The following is a 25,582-nucleotide window of genomic DNA, read 5'->3' as shown; positions in this document are numbered from 1 at the left end:
TTAATTCAATTCAGGTATTTCAATTCAAGTTTATTTGTATAGCGCTTTATACAATACAAATCATTGCAAAGCAACTTTAGAAAATTACAATTCTACAATATTTAGTAGTAGCTTATCAGTGGTGACTGTCATTTTATGCGCATATCACAGAAATTTTCAGAAAAATTAATACAAGATGTAGTCCACCAGACGATGAACATTATTAACAGCAGTTATTATATGATACAGTCAGACTTGTAGCAATATTTATAACAGCTTGACCTTCTACCTAATTAAATGATCTTCTTATTAAATTATGAATTACATTTTTTGTGTGAACTATTCTTTTTAATGCAAAAATAAAATAAATTATGTAAATGCTGTAAGTTAACACCTGATCATGAGGAGAAGTAGTATGAATATTAGTTCATCTGAAGACACTTTCCAGCTCAAAGAGGTCTCTCCGTTCTTTTTGATAGAATCCCAAGATTCTTCAAAATATCTGATCCGGTAATAGAACATTCAGAATTAATTCAACAGCTATAAAGTTAGATAATATGAAATACAGCTTGATATTTCTGTATAGGGGGGTAAATAGACCTGGTCATGTGGAGACTGACAACAACAGCAACAGAGTTATTTAACTGTTTAAGTTAAGTTTAATTTTCACTCATACTGTGTGTTTCAGTCTTTGAAACCAGACTAAAGCACAGCTGCGCTCCCAGAAGAAAGAAGAACTGAAAATGGGATATCTTTAACATCTCAAATGTTTCTTCTATTCATAAATGAGTTTACATGAACACCAAATGTAGACTTTTGTTTTAGTCTGCTGCTTCTCACATTTTCCTGCTGAGACAAAAACTCTAATACTCTCATAGTCTCCTCTAAAGTTTAGAAGAAATCTCAACAGCTTTACAAAGTGTGCACCAATTCAAAAGCCTCAATATGAACGGAAATGTCTTAATTCTTATTTATCTGTATTAGCAATCAAAAAAAAAAAAAAAAAAAAAAAATCAAATTGCCTTTTAGTAAAGAAAGCTACAGTGTCACTCTTTCTGCAATAAATGATGAGTCCTGTGCACATAAACTGAACAGCTCTATTCTCTTAATGTATGTAAGAATTTGTGTCAACTTGTATTTCTTCTAATGGATTTTAGGAAAACATCTGAAACGCTTTTGATACTAAAATGGGAGACAAAACTAAGACTTCTTAGCTTAAGAAAAGGAACCACTGAGCAATTAATTTAATTTCATATGAATGGAGTGAAAGGTAAAAGCAGGGTTTCTCAACTCTTGTCCTTGAGATCCACTTTCCTGCTGAGTTTAGGTTTGGAGCTGTCACAACTGTCAAACCTGTGAAACTGCTGTTAAAAACAAATCAGATCAGTTTATACATTGTTATTATTATGTAGATGTTATTTTTAATAAATTATCAATTAATAGTCAATTGTGACTCTAGATACAGATGGAGGAGTTTGAGTTCCTGGAAGAGGAGCGGACAGGAGTCTAAACACTATCCACAGTGCTGAGAACAAAAAAGCTCTTATTTTGCATTATTGACACACTGGTTTCCTAAATGATGTTGTTCAGTTGCTTTGAGTTTTGTATAAAGCGCTATATACAGTAAATAAATGTGACTTGACTTGACTGTAATGAGTCTAATTTTCATTTTATGATTTCACTTAAAAACATCAACAGCTTTGAGACCGAGCTGAGGTTGTGATGATGCTCTGCACCACTAGAGGCAGAAGAAGACAAGACAAAATCAAGAGTCACCTTGACCAGCTGAGTAAATGAAAGTAAAAGAAGGGAGAACATTCTGAGGGTTTCAATCTATGCCTGGACTCTTAAGTGGCAGCTGATTGTGGTAAGTGCTGAACATTTTCTTATTTAATAATCATGTAGATAATTATACAAAAAATACTTAGTAAAGGTGAATGTAACTGTAAGTTATTGTGAGTCTGAAGATATTTCTCTGTCAGAACAGTTTTACTAATTATACTATACAGTAAAAGTCTTGAAACAATATCAGTGAAGAATTTTTCACTTTATTAATATTAATATTAATATCTGAATCAACAGTGATAAATGATTACGAACCTAAGTATAATAAAAAAAATTAAAACCACTTCATATGTTTGAAATGTATTGAAAAATATTACTTACAGCTCAGCACCATTTTCATTATACAATGACAGTATGCCACATATATCTAAATTATTAAAAATCTATTTGTACTAATATGAATACATATTCTCTGTGGATTCACACTGCAAATGCTGAATGGTAAAGTTCCTCACAAATGCTGATCTTAGTTAGTTTTGAGTTTAAGTTCACCAGTAGTTAGGGGTTTTTAGTAAGCTTTGTCTGTGTGCAGTCTCAGAACGCACTGAATGGAGTGAGTTGATTTGAGTAGAAGCTCAAAACATTTGTCACTGTGCAGTACAAAATCAATATACACAAGACTTCACTTCAAGGATGAACATGCAAAGCTGCTAATCTCTATATTATTATTTGTATATGTCTATTTAACTTTTTGTTTTTAATGATCTTTTCCATTGTTGTGTTTCCACATACTTTTTGAGACACGAGAGCAGGAAGGCAGTGCTTCAAAAATGAGCTTCCATGAGAAAAGAGAGAATGAAGACACTATGTCTGAAATGAGATCTTCTTCTCCCAGATCAAGCTGTGCATCTTTGTCTGATAAATCCATACACAATCTGCCCCCTGACATCAGTGATGCAACAGAGACCTCCAGTTACTCCAGGTATGACTTTAGCAGTTTTGTAACATTTTATCAGAGTGACTTATATCTCTGTAGTTCAAACAGTAGAGCACAGCTCTCGCTCACTAAACTATGTGAGTTTGATTTTTATAGGCTTTTTCACACTACATTAACAGATGTTGACCAGCACTGACACTATTTGTTGGATTTTGTCAGATCAGTGTGTTACCAATGCCGCCGTCTGTCGTGTTCAGTCTGTATTTATTGGGTTGTGGTATTTCTGAGAAGTGATAAACTGTAATTTGTTGATTGATAGTTATTTGTATTTCTATCTGCATTGAGACAAAACCAAATGTTGGCAGGGCTTGAACCAGAAGTTTGTCTATACTAAATAAAAATTAATTTAATTGGCAGCGTAGTTTGCATACAGCAAATTTACCTTGTACAGTATAATTCACAAAATTGCTTATTCTTGTTTTCTTCAAAATGTATGTAAATATCTTCAATAACTAATTACAACAATAATTCAAATAGCTTTTAATAACTGCCTGAATGTTTAATAAAATGGAAAAGTTTGACATAGCAAATAGTAGAAATGTGTATTATCCTTAATATATTATCCTTATCAGTACCTTAATATACAATAATACTGTGCATGTATATGTGTGTATAATATACAAACTTGTTTATCTTTTGTCAGAAGCAACAGGAAGAAAAGATCAAAATCTCCAGAACTCAGCGGTGTCTCTGTGAATAGCACAAGATCCATGAATTTTCCCTTTTCATTCAATGATGGAACAGTGACTTCTGCTCCACAGTTAGTATAAATATTTAGTTGCTGATTTACTCTGATTTACCTTGATTAAATAATGTTATACTGTAAGAAACCTAACAAACACTAAATGTTCTCCAAAATATACAACATAAAGTATAAAATCCATAATGTTATGTTTCTTAAAATGCTAAACAAACATTGTATTTACTGTTATTGCCATTTTTTGCTTTTCTTTATTTTGATTCCAGGATTGAGGAGATAGATGATAAAATTGCATCCTACGATCAGACCCACATCAAGCAGAAAAGAACTGAAGCAGTCCTGCAGAGAGTCAAAGACCAGCACAAAACCAGCATGAAGAACAAGTTTGGCTTCTTATTTGAAGGAAACAAACTACAAGGAAATGAAACCCTCTTGAACAGGATCTACACACAGCTCTACATCATAGAAGGAGAGAGAGAAGGAGTGAATGAAGAACATGAGGTTTTACAGATGGAGAAATCATCAGGAGCACAACACTCACAACAAAATCCAATAAACTGTAATAACATCTTCAAAGCCTTATCTAAACCAGGATATGAGGAGAAAGACAAAATCAAGACTGTTCTTACTAAAGGCATCGCTGGAATTGGAAAAACTGTCTCTGTGCAGAAGTTCATTCTAGACTGGGCAGAGGGAGAAGCCAATCAGGATGTGGATTTCATGTTTGTGTTTCCATTTCGAGAGCTGAACTTGATTCAAGATTGTCAGTACAGTCATCACAGACTTCTGCTGGACTTCCATCCTGAGCATCAAGTTCAGGACTTAAAGATTTATGAGGAGTGTAAAGTTATGTTGATTCTAGATGGTCTGGATGAAAGCAGAATGTCACTGTTTTCAGACGATGAGAAAGTTTGTGATGTGAATGAGTCTTCATCAGTGGCTGTGTTGATGTCAAACCTCATCAGAGGAGATCTGCTTCCCTCTGCTCTCATCTGGATCACCTCTAGACCAGCAGCTTCGAATCAGATCCCCTCCAAATACATCAACCGTGTGACAGAAATTCAAGGTTTCAATGACCCTCAGAAAGAGGAATATTTTAGGAAGAGAATCAGTGATAATCTTCAAGCCAGCAGAATCATCACATACATCAGAAGAGCAAGAAGCCTCCACATCATGTGCCACATCCCCGTCTTCTGCTGGATCTCATCCACTGTGATTGAGAAGCTCCTGAAAGAAGATCTGCGTGCAGAAATCCCTCAAACTTTTACTGAAATGTACATCCACTTTCTGCTGATTCAGATGAGTAAGTATGAAGAGAGAGAAACTCAGAAACTCAAAAAGACCAAAAGAGAAGTGATTGTGAAACTTGCTGAAGTGGCTTTCAAGCAGCTGATGAAGGGCAATGTGATGCTCTATGAGGAAGACCTGAGAGAGAGCGACTTAGACATTACTGAAGCCTCAGTGTATTGTGGTTTCTGTACTGAGATCTTTAAGGAAGAATCAGTGATTCATCAGAGGAAGGTCTACTGCTTCATTCATCTGAGCGTTCAGGAGTTTCTCGCTGCTTTCTATGTGTTTAACTGCTATTTAAGCAGCACCATGGAAGCCCTTAAGAACTTTGATCCAATGTACAATTTGCATAAAGGTGCAGTAGATAAAGCCTTAGAAAGTAAAAATGGACATCTGGATCTGTTCCTACGGTTCCTGCTGGGCATCTCACTGGAGTCCAATCAGAGACTCTTACAGGATCTACTGACAAACACAGAGAACAGCTCAGAGAGCATCAGGAGAACCACACAGTATATTAAAGAAAAGATCAAAGATGAACATGGACTCTTCACTGAAAGATCTATCAATCTGTTCCTCTGTCTGCTGGAAGTCAAAGATCAGACTCTGTCCACAGAAATTCAGGAGTTTGTGAAATCAGAGAAACACAAAGAAAAAAAACTCTCTCCATCTCACTGCTCAGCAATCGCCTACATGCTTCAGATATCAGAGGAGGTGCTAGATGAGCTGGATCTCAAGAAATACAACACATCAGATGAGGGCAGAAGAAGACTGATACCAGCTGTGATCAACTGCAGAAAAGCTCTGTGAGTGTTTAATCATGTGTCACAATGAAGAGTCTCTTCTGAATGGAATTGCACTTTCTGTTTTGCTTATTTTTATAATGTTCTGATCTGTTTTACAAGAATTAAACATATGTAATTGGAATGATAAAGAATGATTGAAGTATAAGAATAATTACTTAATTAGTTTGTGTTCTGTTCTGTTTCAGTCTTGCTGGCTGTAATCTCACTGGTCAATCCTATGAAATTGTGTCATCAGCTTTACAATCCTCAAACTCTGTCCTGAGAGAGCTGGACCTGAGTAACAATGACCTGCAGGATTCAGGAGTGAAGCTACTCTCTGATGGGCTGAAGAGTCCAAAATGTCAGCTGAACATTTTAAGGTATTTTGAAATATTATGCATTTCTAATTTCCTCAGGTTTCTCTATTGCCGCGTTTCCACCGAAATTACCCGGAACATTTGTACCAGGAACTTTTTTTCCCAGGAACTTTTTTCCCCCCAGACCTGTTGCTTTCTGCGTTTCCACCGCGGTGTAAAGTACCGGGTAGATAAGGCAAATAGACTGGTGACGTAGGTCTGCGCGCGTTTCTCAAAACAAAGTACCGCTGATTAAAAAAAAAAAAAAAAAAAAAAAAAAGTACGCTGATTTTGGACGTGCATCCTCGGTAGTTGGTTCAGACTTTGTGCATTAGTCTCGGGAGTGTGATGTCCGCGACGACGCAAGTCCGGTAAATCTATAAACAGCAGCGTACTTGATAACTTCAGTCTGCTCGTCATGGCTACTCCAATTTTCCTTACTGTATATTTACAATAAAACGAATGATATCAAATACCACTGCCTCCTTTCGTTTTCATTTAAGCATAATAACAACTGCAGAAATGTACTTAGTTCAGGGAAATGTGTATATGCAGCCATTACAATGAAACGAAATATTATATAAATTTGCCTTTTTTATTTTCATTTTAACATATAGATAAATTGAATACAGACCAAAGAAACCTGTTAGATTTACCCCGCAGCTGAATTATATGTTATGTTTAACCACTAAAGACACATCAGAGCCAGCGGCACATATCAGAAGGTCTATCCCAGGAGAGGCTGCAATCTGCGGATACATGAGGACTGAGCTCCCGCTGATCGAGTGGAGCTCACCGTCGCAGAGATCGGCGAAACGCATTTTTAAATAGGCGCTGTCTTTATAAATAAACCATAGATTTGAGTTTTAAACAACTACATTCTCGCCTGAAATACTTTTAAAATTACATTTCATGACACAATAACAGTAATATTTGAAAATTTTCCGAATAAATGGTGGTTGAACTCAACCAATGCTGCGTGAACTCAGATCGCTTTGGCTACTGTTATTTTCCTCTCAGTATATTTACAATAAAACGAAATAGGATATAAAATACCACTGCCTCCTTTTATTTTCATTTAAACATAATAGCAGCTGCAGAAATGTACTTAGTTCAGGGATAAGTGTAACGTTATATACAGCCATTACAATGAAAGAAATATTATATAGACTTGCCTTTTTATTTTCATTTTTACATATAGATAAATTGAATACAGACCAAAGAAAACCTGTTAAATTTACCCCGCAGCTGAATTATATTTTATGTTTAACCACTAAAGACACATCAGAGCCAGCGGCACATATCAGAAGGTCTATCCCAGGAGAGGCTGCAATCTGCGGATACATGAGGACTGAGCTCCCGCTGATCGAGTGGAGCTCACCGTCTACGAGATCGGCGAAACGCATTTTTAAATAGGCGCTGTCTTTATAAATAAACCATAGATTTGAGTTTTAAACAACTACATTCTCGCCTGAAATACTTTTAAAATTACATTTCATGACACAATAACAGTAATATTTGAAAATTATCCGAATAAATGGTGGTTGAACTCAACCAATGCTGCGTGAACTCAGATCGCTTTGGCTACTGTTATTTTCCTCTCAGTATATTTACAATAAAACGAAATAGGATATAAAATACCACTGCCTCCTTTTATTTTCATTTAAACATAATAACAGCTGCAGAAATGTACTTAGTTCAGGGATAAGTGTAACGTTATATACAGCCATTACAATGAAAGAAATATTATATAGACTTGCCTTTTTATTTTCATTTTTACATATAGATAAATTGAATACAGACCAAAGAAAACCTGTTAAATTTACCCCGCAGCTGAATTATATTTTATGTTTAACCACTAAAGACACATCAGAGCCAGCGGCGCATATCAGAAGGTCTATCCCAGGAGAGGCTGCTCTCTGCGGATACATGAGGACTGAGCTCCCGCTGATCGAGTGGAGCTCACCGTCTACGAGATCGGCGAAACGCATTTTTAAATAGGCGCTGTCTTTATAAATAAACAACAGATTTGAGTTTGAAACAACTACATTCTCGCCTGAAATACTTTTAAAATTACATTTCATGACACAATAACAGTAATATTTTGAAAATGTTGATCCGAATAAATGGTGGTTGAACTCAACTAATGCTGCGTGAACTCAACCAATCAGGATGTTTAGCGCCAAAGTCCCGCCCCCGAAAGTTCCGGAACTTTAAAAAAGTACCACCTCGCCAGCAGGGACTTTCTGGGGGGCATTTTTTTACCCGGAACTTTTATTTAGTTCCTGGTTCCTGAGGTGGAAACACACCAAGTACCGGACCAAGTCCCTAGTTCCTGGGTAAAGTTCCTGCGGTGGAAACGCGGCTTATGTTGTCAAGGCAGCAGATATGTCCTTTCTATCAGTTGTCGCCAACTACTCTTCTCCTCTTTATTTATTTTTATTAGGAGTGCAAAAACATACAACATAGGGTGAACACAAAACACAACAACAAAACACAAAAACATCAATAAAACAGCAATGATTGTAACTAGAGTTGTGACGTTCGCGAACGAACCGATTCTTTTGAACGGCTCATAAACATGAACGATGGGAGCCGAGTCGCGACTGGAGAGGAGCCGTTCTTTCTATCGTTCTTTTTTCCTATGCGTGTTCATACAAATGAGCTCCGCCAGGAGACAGAACAGTTATAGGGGGAGGGGCGCACCCAGCGCAGGCCAACCCTTTATAGCGTGATGATATTAGTTATTAGTTGTGCATGCATTTACATTGCATTTTGTGTTCATTTAAAACTTATTTTAAAATCATTAAAAATGTTCTTTTGTGATACTGTACTTGTATAGAAATGTTTCACTAAAAGCTGTTTTCCACAGACATTCATTGCAGCCCACTTTGTTATTGTTCATTGACTTGAAGGGGCTGATGTCCTATTTGCAAAGTTTACAGTAGTAATAGTATGTAGTATGTAGATATTTCCATTTTATTTATTCTAATTTTATCTACTTAAAAAAAAAATTAGTTTTCTATCAAAATGTTCTTGTGTGATAACAATGTTCTTGTGTGGAAGTGTTTGTAGTAAAAGCTGTTTTGCACAGAAATTAATTGCAGCCGGCTTTGTTTTTTATGTTTATTTGTGAGTAGGTATTGTATGAATAACATAAGTCAACGTAGTTTTACACACACACACACACACACACACACACACACACACACACACACTTTGTACTAAAGGTAAATCAAAATAATGATGTCACTGTCTAAGCAGAGGGATTTGTGCAACCCTATGGAATATAGTCGACACATGAGAAATTAGGTAATAATCAATATTTCAGAATAATTCAAACTCAGATATTGGTGTGTGATATCTGAGCTTTAATTATTTGATTACAAATCTCACCTCATAATACCTCCCAGTGATTATTTCCAGGATAAACTGAGATGCTCCCAAGCTGGCTTCTTAAAACTGACTAAATATTTAAAAAGAGCCAAAAGAGCCATTCTTTTGAACGGCTCTTTGAAAGGAACGGATCGCGAAGATCCGGATCCCCTCAAAGAGCCATAAATCCCATCACTAATTGTAACAGCAATGAAAAATAAGCAGAAATGACAATGAGTAATATAAGTAATAGTAAAAAGTATTTAAATAGTAATAACATGTATAATAATAATAATAATAATAATAATAATAATAATTATTATTATTATTATTATTATATTTTGTGATGGTGGCAACAGTAATACTAATAACAATAGTGATACTAAAGATGGTGCTGATAAGTTGTGTAGATGGAAATAGTCAAATAAATAATAAGTAATAGATAATATTGATAAAAATATGAATAACATTAGTGATACTAATACTAAAGATGGTGATGATAATATTTTGTGTTGACGGAAATAGTAATTTCAATACTACTACTAATAATATTTTTATATTAATTATAATAGTAACAACAGTAATATTAAATATGGTGATGATGATCATATTTTTTATTGACAGCAGTAGTAATATCAATAATAATATAATAACATTAATAGCAACATCAACAATAATAATAATAATATTAATAATAACATGGTAGTAATAGCAATAGTAATGCTAAAGATGGCGATGATGATAATATTTTGTGATGACAGCAACAGTAATATCAATAATGACAGTAATTATAATAATGATAATGATAAAATGACAGTAATAGTAGTAGTAATGAAATAATGACAGATATCTAACACTTACCACTCCTCTCCTAGCTTCTGTGTCAGTTTTTTTCCTCCTTCTCATTCACAGTACAGTTACTATTGTATGGATGCCTAAGCTGAGGTGGTGCATTAAAAGAAGGGTGTGATGCATTAGCATCTTTCCCTCTTCCTGCTGAGTTAAATCTTTGAAATCAAGCTGACACAGGAGGTGAGGCCAGTATGAGGGGTTTTACCTGAAAACTTGATGTCTGACTCACAGAAAAATACCTCAGAAAGCCCAACTTTTTGCAATGTCTGCAGATTACACCAATATAATAATAAGTGAACAAACTATTTTCCTTAGCATGACCAAAGTTCAGCACTCAGCGTTGTGATTTTAATGTGCTGTGTCAAGTTAAAAATAGTTATTTTAAAAGAGCCTGTTGCGAGATGTTGTGTTGCATTTTACTCCTGTCTTAAACTCACTTTAGAGTGAATGTCCTGTATCTGTCTGTGTGATGAATGATCATGACTGATTATCATTTCATGATCTCTAGTGTCACTTCAGTGTATTAATGCATAAACAGTACCTTGATGTGTGGTGTATTTCGCCGGTTCTCAGAAGAATCACACTCAGTCAGGGGTTTCTCACCGAAGAAAAGACTTTATTTTAAACAAAACAAAGTCGAGAGGACGTTGCAAGGAACTCTCCCGTGCGTTATTTGGTTTTTCCTTATATACATCATACATGGGGCGGTCCCACATAGACATGTCTCCTTTTAGACCATCATAAATCACAAGGGGAGGGGAGGCCTTTAAGGTATGTCTGACCATATGCTTCTCTCTGTGCATTCCAGGGCATAGGCAACTTGTCTATTAGATTTTAGGCCTGTAAGAGTTTAATAGAATAATAACTTTAAAACAAAAATGGCTAGATTCACATTGATTATATACTTGATTAATTGAAACTTTACTAATAAAAATCTTCCACATATTCTCCCCTTTGAGACTTAATAAGTCTCACATTTGATTATTCTTATCCAGAGTGCTACTCCATAATCCAGTCATATTAGTTACACTACCTAGTGACTAAATAAGTCACATTGTATTATCACCAGTGACTAGATTATGGAATTCCACTCTGAGGGATTACTGGACCAAACATCTCTCTCCTTATTTGACGAGGAGGGAGTAAAAGATCCAGTCTCCCAAATTCCTTCTTTAATAGTACACAATGTTAAAAGCGTGAGCGTGTAATTGGTTCAGCACTTGCCTGTGGTTATCACAGTTATGTATAAAATACATAAAATACATACATTACATCAATAATTGAATATCACAAGATTATAAAAGTTGATCTTCGGCTCAGATACTTTATGTATCGTAGAGAGCCTCCCTGGGCCAAAGTTCAACTGGCACTTATATCCAGGGTATGGTTAACCCTTAGACATCTTCATCATCCTCAGAGTTGATAGAACTATCGTCCAAAGTTTGCTCATTCAAGTTCAGTTTGTTTAGCCATCCTTCATAATATTCCTCCAGACTCTTTTCAATGATCCTTTGTTGATTAATTGGGACTTTTATCACTCCCATTTGCTTAACAGTAGCATTGATGATTAATGATCTTAATAAAGGCAATACACAGCAAAATAATAATCCTCCTATTAATATGGCAACTCCTAAAAACATTCCTAGTTTAACAAACCATGCTCCCCATGCTCCAAATTTCACATCAATCCAATCCCAAATGTGTTGGTCTCTGCCGGCATTTGTTGTAATTTCATTTCTTAATTTTTTAATTTTTGTCATAACTTCACTGAAAGCTCCTCCAGGGGCGGTGTTATTTGGGATAAATGTACAACATTGATCTCCAAACATAACACAAACTCCTCCCTTGTCTGCCAAGAGCCAATTAAGAGCCTGTCTATTTTGCCATGTCATTCTGCTTGTTGCATGCACTTGGTCGCCTAGTAAAGTTAAAGCCTCATCAGTATAATTAATGAATCTTTGTTGATTATAATAGATATAATTAATCCACTCTGTATTTTTGTTTGGTGTGATCCAAACCAGGATTGACTCAAAACCTCCTTTTATTTCACTTCTTGCCTTGAATTTATTAGGAATTCCTCTTGGCTGTCCAATTGAGTCTAAATATATATCAGGGTCTGGCTCGTATCCTCTTTTAGTTCTATTGTCTTCCTTTTTCGTGCTCTGTTCTGTTCCCCATTGTGCCATGCTAACTTCTTGAAGTAACCTTACTCTTACACATATACCTTTCCATCCAACTGGTAAAGACGGCAATAATATTTCACCTCCACAGATCCAAAAGAAATCTGCTATTATTAATGATTGATCTTCATAAATTTCTATTGGAGGTAAGGCTATAGTTTGATTTTCACATTTTTCAGGTGCTATCTTACTTCCTTTAGTTGTTCCGAATGCTAAAAGATCTGGAGCTCTAGAAGGAACTCCTGATTTCCAAGAATTTTTCTTATCTATATACCAAATAATAGCACATCTTCCTTTAAATTTACCCACATCTTGGGTTCCTTTTGGTTTATGGAAACACTCATATTCTTGTTTATAATCTATGCTATACCATTTTGGAATCTCTACTTTTTGTTTTTCAATTTTTATATTTTGACCGATATCTGAATACTGACACCAGGATCCCCAGAGTGGTCTAAAGAAATAATCTGTTAATTTAGGATTTCCTAAAAATCCAAGGCATTCGGCAATACAATATGGCCTGGTAAAATCTGTTAAATGACAAAAGTTTCTTCCAAATTGGGCACATTTTCGGTAGTCATATGGATTTGGTATGGCTATTACTTTGTTTAACGGAGATTTGGAGCACAGCAAGCAATTTTCTTTTCCTGTTTCTTTAGCTGTAAAGGCTGCCCATTTATACCATTCATTATTTTGGGCTGTATCCCATAATGCATCAATTTGACTAACGTCTTCATCACCTTGAACATCATAATCAATGTCTCTACGATTTTTGATTATCGTTGGTTCTGTTGGGTTGATCACATTATCACTTTTGTTCAAAGGTTGTAAAGTCAATTGAAGGGAAGTCAGGTTGCTTTCTATCGATTGAGTTTGAGTCTGCATTATGAGATTCATTTAGGCATAGAATGGTCTTCAGACATGTTGTCAGACTTATTCTCTGTCCTCTCCAGTTTGTCTGACAGAAGGAAAGAGCTCTCGTCAGTTTGCACTTCATCATGTGTCTCTGATTCTTCCTCATCGCTCTCTCCTGTATTGTCTGGTTGTCTGCTTTCCTTTCTTTCTGCCTTTCCTGTGGGAACTCTAGTACAGTGGTTTAGATGATACCAGGTTGTGCTTCCCTCCACTTGGACTGCTGTTGGAGTAGCTCTCACCACTGTGTAGGGTCCTTCTCTCCTGGGCTCATTCCATTTTCTCCGGAATACCCTCAGATAAACTTGGTCCCCTGGAACAACTGGACAGACCGTCTCCGATTCCTCACTGGGCTCTTTTCTTTTTTCCTGTAAATAGATAGCTTTATGTATGGCAGTTAGTTTCTTCATATAAGAGCGAAGTTCCATTTGTAATTGTTCTAGAGGAGGTCCTTTATAGGGACCTCTACAATATGGCACAGGCATGGGTCGACCCGTAAGCATTTCATGCGGTGTTAAGTGTGTGCTCCTGTTAGTTTGCATGCGATAGCTCATTAGTGCGAGCGGTAATGCATCAATCCAATTAAGTTTAGTACTTTCACATATTTTGTTTATTTTAGCCTTGATAACTCCATTAACCCTCTCCACTATCCCTTGTGACTGAGGTCTATAAACGCATCCTAGTCTCTTTTTTATTCTTAATTGTTGCAACACTTGTTTCACAGTTTTTTGTATGAATGCCGACCCATTATCTGAACTTATTTCTGATGGAATTCCAAATCTAGGAATTACCTCTCTTGTTAGGAATTTAATTACAGTTCCTGCTCCTAGATCCGCGGATGGTACTGCTTCCACCCATCTGCTAAACCTGTCTATGATAACAAGCATGTATCTTTTGCCTTGTACACGCTTTATCATATCCACATAATCACATACAAGATGTTTAAAGGGGCCTTCGGGTGTTGGAATATGGCCTATTGGTGTCACCATGCCTTTTCTTACATTGTATTTAGCACATACTTCACATGTGGACAAAAATTCATCCACCATTGCATATAAATAAGGAGACCAATATCCTTGCTGTTTAATTTTTCTTACTACTTCTCCCCTTGCACAATGGTCAAAACCATGTGCATCTGTAATAAGAATATTCAACATTGAAGTAGGTGCAACAATGTGTCCTTCATGTGTACGCCAAATTTCCTGTGAGTCTTTTTTAGCTCCCCTTTGTTGCCACATTGATTGTTCATAGGGGCCTGCTTGTTGTTGTATTCGAATAATGTCATCCAATTGAGGATGAGGCTCGATAAGTACAACAGGTGCTAATACTGCTACTTGACACCCTGAAGCTTTTTTAGCTTCTAGATCTGCTGCATTATTTCCTTTGATGACATAGTCATTTCCCTTCTTGTGTGCTTGACATTTGATTATTGCTAGTCGTTTTGGTAGCATCATAGCAGAAATCAATTGCCCTATTTGTTCACTATGTTGAATGGGAGTCCCATCACTCTTTTTGAAACCTCTTTGTTTCCACACTGCTCCGAATAGATGACATACACCATGAGCATACGCTGAATCTGTAAAAATGTTAGCAGTTTGTCCTTTTGCTAACTGACATGCAGTTGTGAGAGCTTTTAATTCTGCTAATTGAGCAGAGCAGGGCTGTACACAATGTTGTGATATTACAGATTCAAATTCTTTTTTGTTTTTCTTCACTACTGAATATCCTGTATGATTTCCTTCGTGATCCCTAAAGCTAGAACCATCTACAAAGTAAGTTACTTCTGCTTCAGTAATAGGTGTTGATTCTAGATCTGGTCGTAATCTAGTAAATGCCAAGGACTCATTCACACACTCATGAGGTTCTCCTTCAAAAGCCAAAGGAATTAATTCAGCTGGATTAACTGTATGGCATCTTTTAATAGTAATATCTGGATATGTGAGTAATGAGGAATAGGCTAGAATTCGAGCTTGTGTCAGAACAAATTTCCCTTGTTCTATTAATTCCACAACTTTGTGATGGGTATATATTGTTACTGGATACCCCATAGTTATTGTGGATGCTTTTTCATAAGCATAATACACTGCAGCTAAACCCTGTTGGTAACATGGTGGGTATCCATGGGCTACATTGTCTAATTTTGTGCTATAGTATGCTATAGGCTGTTTTTTCCTCCCACTACAGGTCTCTTGCATTAATACAGCTGATGCATAACCATCAACTCTATTTGCCACGTATAGATGAAACATTTTATCATATTCTGCCATTCCCAGGGCAGGGGCCTGTTGTAATTCTTTTTTTATTGCTTCAAATGCTAGTAAGGCATCTGTGTTCCATTTTAATGGATTTCTTAAATGTTGTAATCCTGCTTGTTTCATAATTTCTCTCAAAGGCCCTGTCTTAACTGCATAGTCTTCTATCCAATCGGCACTAAAGCCTGTCATTCCTAGAAACGTCATCATTTGTCCTACTGTCTGAGGTAACGGTGTTTTACTTATACCTTCTAACTGAGCTGGTGCTATAGCTCGTGTACCAAATGCAATTAATCTTCCCAAGTATTCCACTTGAGGCTGGCAATACTGCAATTTGTTTTTAGACACCTTGTGTCCTCCTTCTGCTAATTTTGTCAACACCTTAATTGAGTCTTTGTGACATTGTTCTAGTGAGGTAGAACAGATAATCAAATCATCCATGTATTGTAATAGTGTACCGTCTATTACAAGGTCTTCTAAATCAGCCTTCAAAATCTTGTTGAATATATGTGGTGAATGTTTATATCCCTGAGGAAGCCTGGTATATGTATATTGCTTATTTGCAAGTGTAAATGCAAATAAATATTTACTCTCTTCTGCAAGCGGTACACTAAAGTAGGCAGAGCAAAGATCAATTACAGTAAAGTATTTGGTATCAGGAGGGACATTTGTCAGTAAAGTGTGCGGGTTTGGTACCTCAGCTGGCATATCTTCCGTTATTTCATTTATTGTTCGTAAATCATGAACAAGTCGCCATCTATTTTTGTCTGATTTGATTACAGGCATAATTGGAGTGTTACAGTAACTAGTAGTTTCTATCAATACCCCTGCCTTCACTAAGCCTTCAATTGTCTCCTTTATTCCTGCTTCCGCATCTGCCCGTAAGGGATATTGTGCTTTTCTAGGCAGACGTGCATTTGGCTTTAGTTGAACTCTTACTGGATTTGCTGATTTTATTAATCCAATATCTGTGTCATGTTGAGACCATAGCTCAGTTGGTACCTGACACTCCATTTCCTTAAATAATTCAGTCTCATTTGTGTTTATTAAATCAGATGCTGTAGTCATCTGTGTCATTTTATTTTGGCTGATAACTACTTCCTGTGGAATTCCCAGTAAACTGGTTGCACACAGAATTTTGATGTAATTTTTGTCAGCTGAATGAAAAATCAATGGGTTTTCTGTTGATTCCCATTTGCTTTGTTCTGCCCTTTTCATCATTGGTCCTAAATATTTTGCTTTCCAATTTCTTCCTACATATACTGCAATATGCGGGACAGAGTTATTTACATTGAACCATTTTTTGACAAACTCACTTTCTGGTATGTTTAAAGCTGCTCCCTCCTTACCTATGATGATGTACTGGGAGACTATTTCAATCTGCTGTCCTTTTGTTTCTTTTTGCCATTTCTGTTCTATATCTTCATCCCTTTCTTGATCATACATCATTGTGCAATGAAATTCAGACTTTGATAGCTGTGCTTCAGGTATCTGTGCTTCAATAAACTTTCCCCATTTATTGACTGTCTGTCTCACATCTTGTTCTATCTGTCCTATCCAAAAAACATTTGCTTTTGGCTCTGCAACCATCATTTGTTTTTCTGTTCCTATTGAATCAATATATATACCTTCTGGAGAACACCAAATTTGTAGTCCTAATTTACATAATGCATCTCTTCCTAACAAATTAATAGGAGTTTGATTTGATACCAGAATGGGCATTGTTATACTTTGATCTTTTGTTTGTAGACACACTGGAGCTGTTATGGGAATCAATTGCATTTTTCCCGAGAATCCTATTGTCTTTGCAAATTTTCCAGACAAGGGGAGATGTGAAGCATATTTCAAATTAATGCATGTTAAATTTGCCCCCGTATCTACCATAAATGGAAATGGTTCTCCCTCTATTTTAATCTGCATAATAGGCTCTTGATCAGCTTTTGTTGATAAAATTGGAAGCTGACTCTCCCCTTTAGGATTCTCTGGGCACCCCTAATAGCCTGGATTGGGACCTCCCCAAGGGTTTACTGGGCCCTGCACTGGGCCCCGAGTAGGCTGTTGCCAGCTCATCTCCCTTCTACCCTGAGGTTGCTGTGGCCATTGTTGAGTTGGACAGTCAGCTTTGATGTGTCCGGGCTGTCCACAGCCCCAGCACAAGGGGGGAGGCCTGTCTCTGCCTCTGCCTCTGCCTCTGCCTCTTTGCTGTATGGGGTTTTTTCTCCATCCCATTTGTCCTGGCTGTTGAGTATAAACATTTATTATGGGCACAGAGTTCAAGTGTTCATTTGGAGGGACTGCTGTAAGTAGGCTTGACTGAGTAGTAGGTTGTGGAGCAATTACTGGAGGCATTAGAGTCATTTGTTCGGCTGTTGCATTTACTCTGCACGCAATGCCTGCCATACTGCTGGGCGGAATGCATCAAAAACAATCCCATCCATATTGTGAGAGTTCACTGCTCTATTTAGAGTCGTGGTAAGAAGAATTTCATCCATCTTTGTCCCTCCAAGAATTTTAGCCAGCAGAGCTTTAACATCTCCCACTGCCAATAGCTTTCCCATTGTTTCCTCTTCAAACACTTTAATGAATTTCCCTGCACCCTCATGAATATCAGGAAGGCGAGTGACAAGCCCCTCGAGGTCCCGTGAAGCCCAGGGGACATACTGTCCCTGCTCACCCTTGATTAAAATTGGGAGCTGTGCGGCCAGTGGTCTAAGTGTCCCTTTATCTCTGCCCTGTTCCCATTTACCGTTCTCAAATAACTCCTCTGCCTGATTCTCATCCTCACTATCATAGAACAACTTACTCTTTCCTCTTTCCAATTTATTTACCTCTCTGATCTTTTTCCCTGATTCTCTAATTTTCTCTTCCATTTCTTCTTCCAAAGCTTGTACTTGTGCTACAATATCTCTATCTTCCGTTTTCTTTCTAATCCTTCCTCAAACCAGGTTTTGTCTTCCTGACATGCTTTCATTTTTTCTAACGCTGTACGTGCTTGTCTATAACAGTCGAGTTGCAGACCTTCTGCATTCTCCTGTCTAGTTTGCTTCTGTGTTTTTACAGCTGGTTCCTCTCTATCTTCCGTCTCTAACTGCCCTTCTAACTCTAGTTCTCCTGTTACCTCCATGGTTCCCTTGAGTAATGGGAATTCTTTTCCTAAAGGCAGATAGGGGGGAGGCTCTGAAAATAACTTTTCTTTTCTCATGTTATCTTTCTCTGCCTCCTTCAGGACTTTCCTAGCCTGTTGTATACTCTTCAACATATCTTCACCTTCTTTTTTAAACAGCGCAAGTACTTCTTTCTCTTTTTCCCGTTTTGTTTCTCTTTTTTCTTTTTTCATATTGATGCTTTTAGTTTTATAGTTTTTTATCAGAGTTTCCATTTCCTCACACAATGCCACATCAAATGTCCCTTCCTTTGGCCATTTTGTCATCATATTTTTTGTTCTCTTCTGCCATTTCTTCGAGATTTTGTCTATTTGCTCTTTACACAGTGGATTTTTTAATCCAAGGATTTCCACTGGTGTGGCTGCCATATCTTTATTTATATTATTACCACCAACAATCAACTTTTTAGTTTTATATAGTAACTTGGTTACAATCTCTTCCTTTCCTTTCACTGAATTTAACTATTTTTTACCCCTTTCACCCTACTTTCTATTCTTTTTTATGTGTCATACCCTTTTGAATTTAGTTTTTTATTGTCTCATGCGTTTACACTTTTTTAAATTTATATTACTATTTAACTGTCTATTTTATTTACCCTATTTTATTATCACTTTTTAGATAACTATTTCTAACAATAATTCTTTATTTTTATTTTTTCTTCTCTTTCCTTTTTTGTCCACCCATGTATTAAATCTTTAATGTGGGAACTTCCTCCCTTGCTCTCACTCCCACAGTACTGGGCTCAGGAAATGTTCTCCCCTTTCACACAGACATCCAAATTTCAAAACTCTATTATAGATCTCGGTTCAAACTTTATTGATACTATTTCCCTAAGCCCATTCACACTTGCTACACTCTTTATTGAGCCAGAGTGCTTATGCTTGCATACTTTTTCCCTTTATCTAAGGGATAATCATTCATTAATTGTCCTTTTATTGTCAAGGCTCATCATACATTCATCCCTCTCAAGTGGATCTGGGACGAGTCCAATTCTGCCGGTTCACACCTAAGTGAAGGTCCAGGAACGGTGCTCGACCCTTACCCACCCAATACGGAATTTATTTGTTCATACATTCATCATTGTTCATACGGTCATTCGTCCGGACACAGTTTCATCCACACAACAAAACACAGCTCTTTCTAGAGCTCGCTCTACCTAGAGCGTCCTTAAGGGCCCACTTATTCTGTCTGCTTATCCGTTTATCACTGCCCTTTCCTAGGTCACAGCTATCCGATAAACACAGACCATTGCATACAATGTCTTTTTGCCTACACCCTTTTTGTTTTAAATCTAGGTTACCTTACAAGGCTTTTCCTTTCAATAAACCAAATATGTGCATGCGGTTATTTCTTCTGGAGTGAAACCCCTTTTTCAATTTGGATATCCTATTTTTTCTAAATTTGGAAGAGTAGATTTTTTAAGTGTCCTTACCACTCAGAACTGACCTCAACCAACACAAACGAATTTTATAAGCAAAAATGCTTACCTTGTTTTATGGTGGCCACCCGGTTGTGTTGATCATTGGTCAGCTCAAAAGCGGCTGTCCACTCTGCCACTCTTGTCCAGTCCCATCTGGGGTGCCAAATCTGTGGTGTATTTCGCCGGTTCTCAGAAGAATCACACTCAGTCAGGGGTTTCTCACCGAAGAAAAGACTTTATTTTAAACAAAACAAAGTCGAGAGGACGTTGCAAGGAACTCTCCCGTGCGTTATTTGGTTTTTCCTTATATACATCATACATGGGGCGGTCCCACATAGACATGTCTCCTTTTAGACCATCATAAATCACAAGGGGAGGGGAGGCCTTTAAGGTATGTCTGACCATATGCTTCTCTCTGTGCATTCCAGGGCATAGGCAACTTGTCTATTAGATTTTAGGCCTGTAAGAGTTTAATAGAATAATAACTTTAAAACAAAAATGGCTAGATTCACATTGATTATATACTTGATTAATTGAAACTTTACTAATAAAAATCTTCCACAGATGTCATGAGAATGGATGTAAGGACATGCATAATTGATTTTAAACTGAGATCAGGAATGATTGCTCAAGTGTTTGAGAGTTGAGGGCTTCACAGATGATGTAATCTTCACTGTTGTGTGTGTCTGTAGGTTGTCTGGCTGTATGGTGACAGAGGAAGGCTGTCATTATCTGTCTTCAGCTCTGAGTTTAAACCCCTCACACCTGAGAGAGCTGGAGCTGAGCTACAATCACCCAGGACAAGCAGGAGTCCAGCTGCTTTCCGACAAACTGAAGGATCCAAACTGCTCACTAAAAATACTCAAGTATGTTGGATACAATTTAAGAAATATTGATGTCTTCAGCACAAAACAAAATATTGCTTAGAAATCAAAATAATAACTTATTTTTCTGGTACTTCTCATCTCTGCATGTACTATCTTAAATCCCTATGTTATCTCAGAAATGTAGTTCTGTCATGACAGCTCTCAGAGGGATGGTAATGTACATGAAAATGTCAATATATTTGGTCTTGGTGGAATAGTTCTGCTACGCTGTTGCTGCTACTGCTGCGTTAGATACAGTATAGAGACTTGCTACTGCCATGCCAATACATCCACAACATACTGCTGTGAGCATGTAAGAAATACTGCTGCTGAAATATAACATTCCTGAAACAACCTCACACATGAATCACCTCGTAGCAGACGTATACATGTGGAGCTGTGGAAGGTGGAGGGTTTCTGAAGCAAGCTGCACTTCTTACAGCAAACTCTAGTCATATATTTGAATGCTGAGCAGCGAGCTCATTGGCTACCAATACAGGAAAGCAACAATCAGCTGTGCCATGTGATGATGTCATTACGTCAGATTTAATCAGACCTATTAGACTCCACAATCAGAGTTTCATGCCAGAACTCTGTACCTGTACCATATTCTTTAATGTTGTTTCCATATTTCTAAAAAAGTGTTCACTGTAAAAGACAATTAATGAGTTAAGAAAAAAAAATGAAGATAAAGATGTGTGTGTGTGTGTGCGTGTGTGTGTGTGTGTGTCTCATTGTAGTTTGGACCATGGAGAGCCTTTCAGGATCCGACCAGGTCTACAGAAATGTAAGTTCTTTCTCTGACACTCTTTAAGATTTATTGACAACAAAAAAAAGTATACAACTGTTTTTCCTCTCTTCTTGTGTTCAGATTTCTGTGATCTCACACTGGATCCAAACACAGCAAACACTCAACTCATTCTGTCTGAGAACGGAGAGGTGAAATATGTGGAACAGCCGCAGTCGTATCCTGATCATCCAGAGAGATTTAAAGATATTCCTCAGGTTCTGTGTCGAGAGAGTCTGACTGGACGTCATTACTGGGAGGTTGAGCGGACTGGCTGGGCTCGTATAGCAGTGGCCCACAAAACAATCAGCAGAGAAGGGACTGTTGGATACAATAACAAGTCCTGGTGTCTCTTCTGCATTAGTGATGGATTTGTTGTCTGGCACAACAATCAGAACGAAAACATTACTGCTCCTTCAACCTTCTCTGTAAGAGTAGGAGTGTATCTGGACTGGCCGGCCGGCACTCTGTCCTTCTACAGCATCTCAGAAACACACACACTCACACACTTACACACATTCAGCACCACATTCACTGAACCCCTCTATGCTGGATTTAAGGTTTTTGATTCCTCACTCTCACTGTGTAAGATTACACAACAGACAAACAAATGATTTCTACTTATTTCATAATCATGATCACATGTCCATTAATGAAAAGATTTGTTGTATGAGGTATATAATTTATTAATTTAACTGAAATAGTAAATGCATGTTGAAAAAAAATGTTGTTAAACACATGTAAAATTACTATGTCCTGTATATTCAGTCCCACTTTATATTAGATGACTTTAACTACTACAGATGAAAAAAAACCTTACTGTGTTGATGTTGTATTGCAAAACACAGTTTCTGCTATTGATGTGGGATACGGGTGAGGTTAAGGACAGGTTTTGTGGTATGGTTAAATTTGAATTATAGACATAACTACAGAAATAAGAAACAGAAGTAATATTTATGATTAATAAGAGAGCATATTTAAAAGAGCAAATACACATTTGTGTTGTACATCATTCAAGTTATTTCTTTATCTCTTCCACATTACTTCCTACACATATCATATTATGCACTGCAATCATTTCAATCATTTTTGTTATTTTTCTCTCACTGTAATCCTAACTGTATGTTGAGTATGTTGGGTATAATAAAGTTTGTTGAATTTATTTTAGTCAGACAGTGTCTAACTAAACATGAAAAGAGATGCAACTAAGATGACTCAATAAAATATCAACCATATAACTAACTACTATCACTTCATCTCCTGAATTCTGAACGCACCAGCTGCTTCCTGCTTTAGGGCTGACAGAATTAAATAATTCTTTATTTATTTCTTTGGCAAATTGATATGTGTGGTATTTTGAACTGCAGTGTCACTGAGATCCTCCTGTCTTAGACTCGAATATGAGACAAAAGTGAATGAACCGGTTTCTCCAGATGAATGATCTATTCCTGAAGTGTGTTCACTGTAAATCTGCAGTGTCCAGTCTAACACAATACAGATCATGTACCTTCAGTGTCTTCATTAATTAATGAACTTTCATTTGGGTTTATTTAATCTTTGAAATGGCAAGTCAAAACAGAATGAAAAGTTATCACTTCAAAATTAAGCAAATTATTAATTCAGTAAACTGCATTAAACTGCACTTAATTCAGTTATTATTCTCAGTACAATTAATCTTAGAATCACACGGGGAGAGATTGTAAAAGAAATACAATGCAATACTATCACATTTTAATATTCTGTATTAGGTCTGGACTATTTAAGGCTCAGGTGTTGCTGATCGGGGATTCTGGTTTACTTATGGCTGAAAATCGATACCAATGCTAAAACATATTAAGGCCCAGTGTAGGGCCACTTATGGGCTATTAATTGGCTGAGACTCAGGCCAGTTATGGCCCATGTGTAGCCCTTGTCTTTAATCATGATCTGGGCCACTCCAGGGCCGTCATTCTTTGCGGTATGTGGGCCAAGAGAAATGGTTTGTGTAGACCAGAGCTGGGACAGAAAAAAAATATTGCTATGTGTGCTGCATCAGACTGGACGTTTTATGGTGATTTGGATTAGAGCCTGAGCACTCTTCTATCTTTGATGAACATGTAGCGCCCCCTTCTGGAAACAGAAAGAACAATCTCTTTATTTATTTATTTATTTATTTATTTATTTTATTATTATTATTATTTATTTATTTTATTGAATGTCCACCATTCAGAATGAAATTTAAATGTTTGAATTTGAATTTAATTTATGGACAGGGAACCTTTATAATCATATTATATAATTATGTAATTATAATAAAATAAATGCAGATATTGTGCATGCTAAGCATATTTTAAATATAATATTTATACAAAGTCTTACAAAACATTAGCTGTTTACTTTCTACTTTAAAAGATAAGTGTAAAAAATCTGTAGATCTTTCTTTGTGAATATTCATGTATTCATGTAGTATCTCACTTTTCTCATTGATTCCCTATTTAAAGGTCTATAAGCATTTAATTCAAATTCCTAATTTATTTAGGCATAAATTACTCCTAAAAAACTCCTAATTTATTTCATGGTTCTGCAAAAATGTACTATTATATTGAGTCTGAAGGGTATTGTACTTGTAATATCTCATGACTCAAGTCACTTTTCTTAATACTCACATTCTCACTCCAAAGGCGTCAAAAACCGAAGCACGGTCAAGCGCCCCTAGCGTCACTTTTATGATGCCAAATGTGCCTCCCGGCGTCGAATAGAATATCAAAGCACTGCGACCTTCATTGCTTTCAGTGGGAAACTTTTGGCGTCAGAATTCGACACGAGGACATGAGATGTTTATCGCTATGAAATCACGTTCAAGAAGTCTCATTCAGCACACATCGCGATACTTGCTATCAGTTCCACAGTTTGGGTGAGTAGTCGTATATACGCTCTTTTAATGCCTTTTATAAAATGTATTCTGTCTTATTTATTAATCAGATTAGTGCCATATGTTTAATCGCTGTATTATATCGGTCATCCGCGGCTGTCTTTGAGTTTCATTGCATTTAAATAAATGAACACAGCTGCTAATTAGTGTGATTAAACTCTATCTGTCACGTGACGTGCCATAGACCTTCGATCAGTTTTATATTATTATTAATTTCAGGATCAATGATTTAAGTTGTATTTGTAGTAAAATCATGGTAATCACGACACTTACAATAGTAATAAATGAAATGTGAAGTTAAAACACAGTAAACGGGACATTAGTAACTGTAACTGTAGTTTTACTATGGTATATTAATAATCAATACAACAATACAATAATCACCAAACCAGCTATGTTTGTATCACTGTAATGTTAGTGTTTTTATGTGCTTTTATATGACAGATATCACAGTAATCATATGTTCTGTACCATGCTTTTAATACCTTTTAATGTAAATCCAAAAAAAAAAAATCAAATTAAAAATAAATAATAAAACATGCATTTTTCCATCTTGCAGTTCATTCATATCAGTTTATATATATATATTATATCTAAATATTTTGCTCACAGATCATTATTAACATTCTGTATATAATTCAATTTTATTTACTCTCCCCTTTTTATTATTTTTATTTTTAGCTGAAAAGACGTAAAGGAAGCCCAGTGGTGTTTCTGGAGAGGGATTCCTTCGGAAATGGAGAAGACCGAAAGCTGTGGAGGCAGATGTTTGCAGCAGTAAGTCTGTGATAGTTTGTCCCTTTTATCAAACATTCCTGCTGTTATAATTTGTACAGCATTTGTTTTTTCTTAAACTGTTGCACTGTCCAAATACCCACACTTGCCATCTTTGCACTTGACCATTTGATTACTTATTTGACGTCTTTCCTGTATTTGGCCTAGTGTTCGAGTGAGCATGATAACCACAAGTGTGT

General features: G+C 36.6%; 1 protein-coding gene across 1 annotated transcript; it reads left to right on the top strand.

Moving 5' to 3' along the window:
* Nucleotides 1-3,413: 3,413 nt before the first annotated feature.
* LOC113067123 (NLR family CARD domain-containing protein 3-like) lies at nt 3,414-24,564 on the top strand. The gene is made up of 6 exons (XM_026239394.1): nt 3,414-3,521; nt 3,728-5,554; nt 5,740-5,913; nt 20,737-20,910; nt 21,651-21,697; nt 21,782-24,564. The coding sequence occupies exons 1-6, from the start codon at nt 3,472-3,474 to the stop codon at nt 22,309-22,311; spliced, it is 2,802 nt and encodes a 933-aa protein (XP_026095179.1). The 5' UTR covers nt 3,414-3,471; the 3' UTR covers nt 22,312-24,564.
* The last annotated feature ends 1,018 nt before the right edge of the window (nt 24,565-25,582 follow it).

Source organism: Carassius auratus, chromosome 50 (genome assembly GCF_003368295.1).
Source record: "Carassius auratus strain Wakin chromosome 50, ASM336829v1, whole genome shotgun sequence".
In the NCBI taxonomy this organism is placed as follows: Eukaryota; Metazoa; Chordata; class Actinopteri; order Cypriniformes; family Cyprinidae; genus Carassius; species Carassius auratus.
The sequence above is the reverse complement of the archived record's forward strand: the minus strand, read 5'-3'. Positions and strand labels throughout refer to the sequence as shown.

Coding starts and splice junctions, on each gene's coding strand:
- LOC113067123 (XM_026239394.1), top strand. CDS start 3,472: ATGAATTTTCCCTTTTCATTCAATGATGGAACAGTGACTTCTGCTCCA. Junction 20,911..21,650: donor TGCTCACTAAAAATACTCAA/GTATGTTGGATA, acceptor GTCTCATTGTAG/TTTGGACCATGGAGAGCCTT. Junction 21,698..21,781: donor CCGACCAGGTCTACAGAAAT/GTAAGTTCTTTC, acceptor TCTTGTGTTCAG/ATTTCTGTGATCTCACACTG.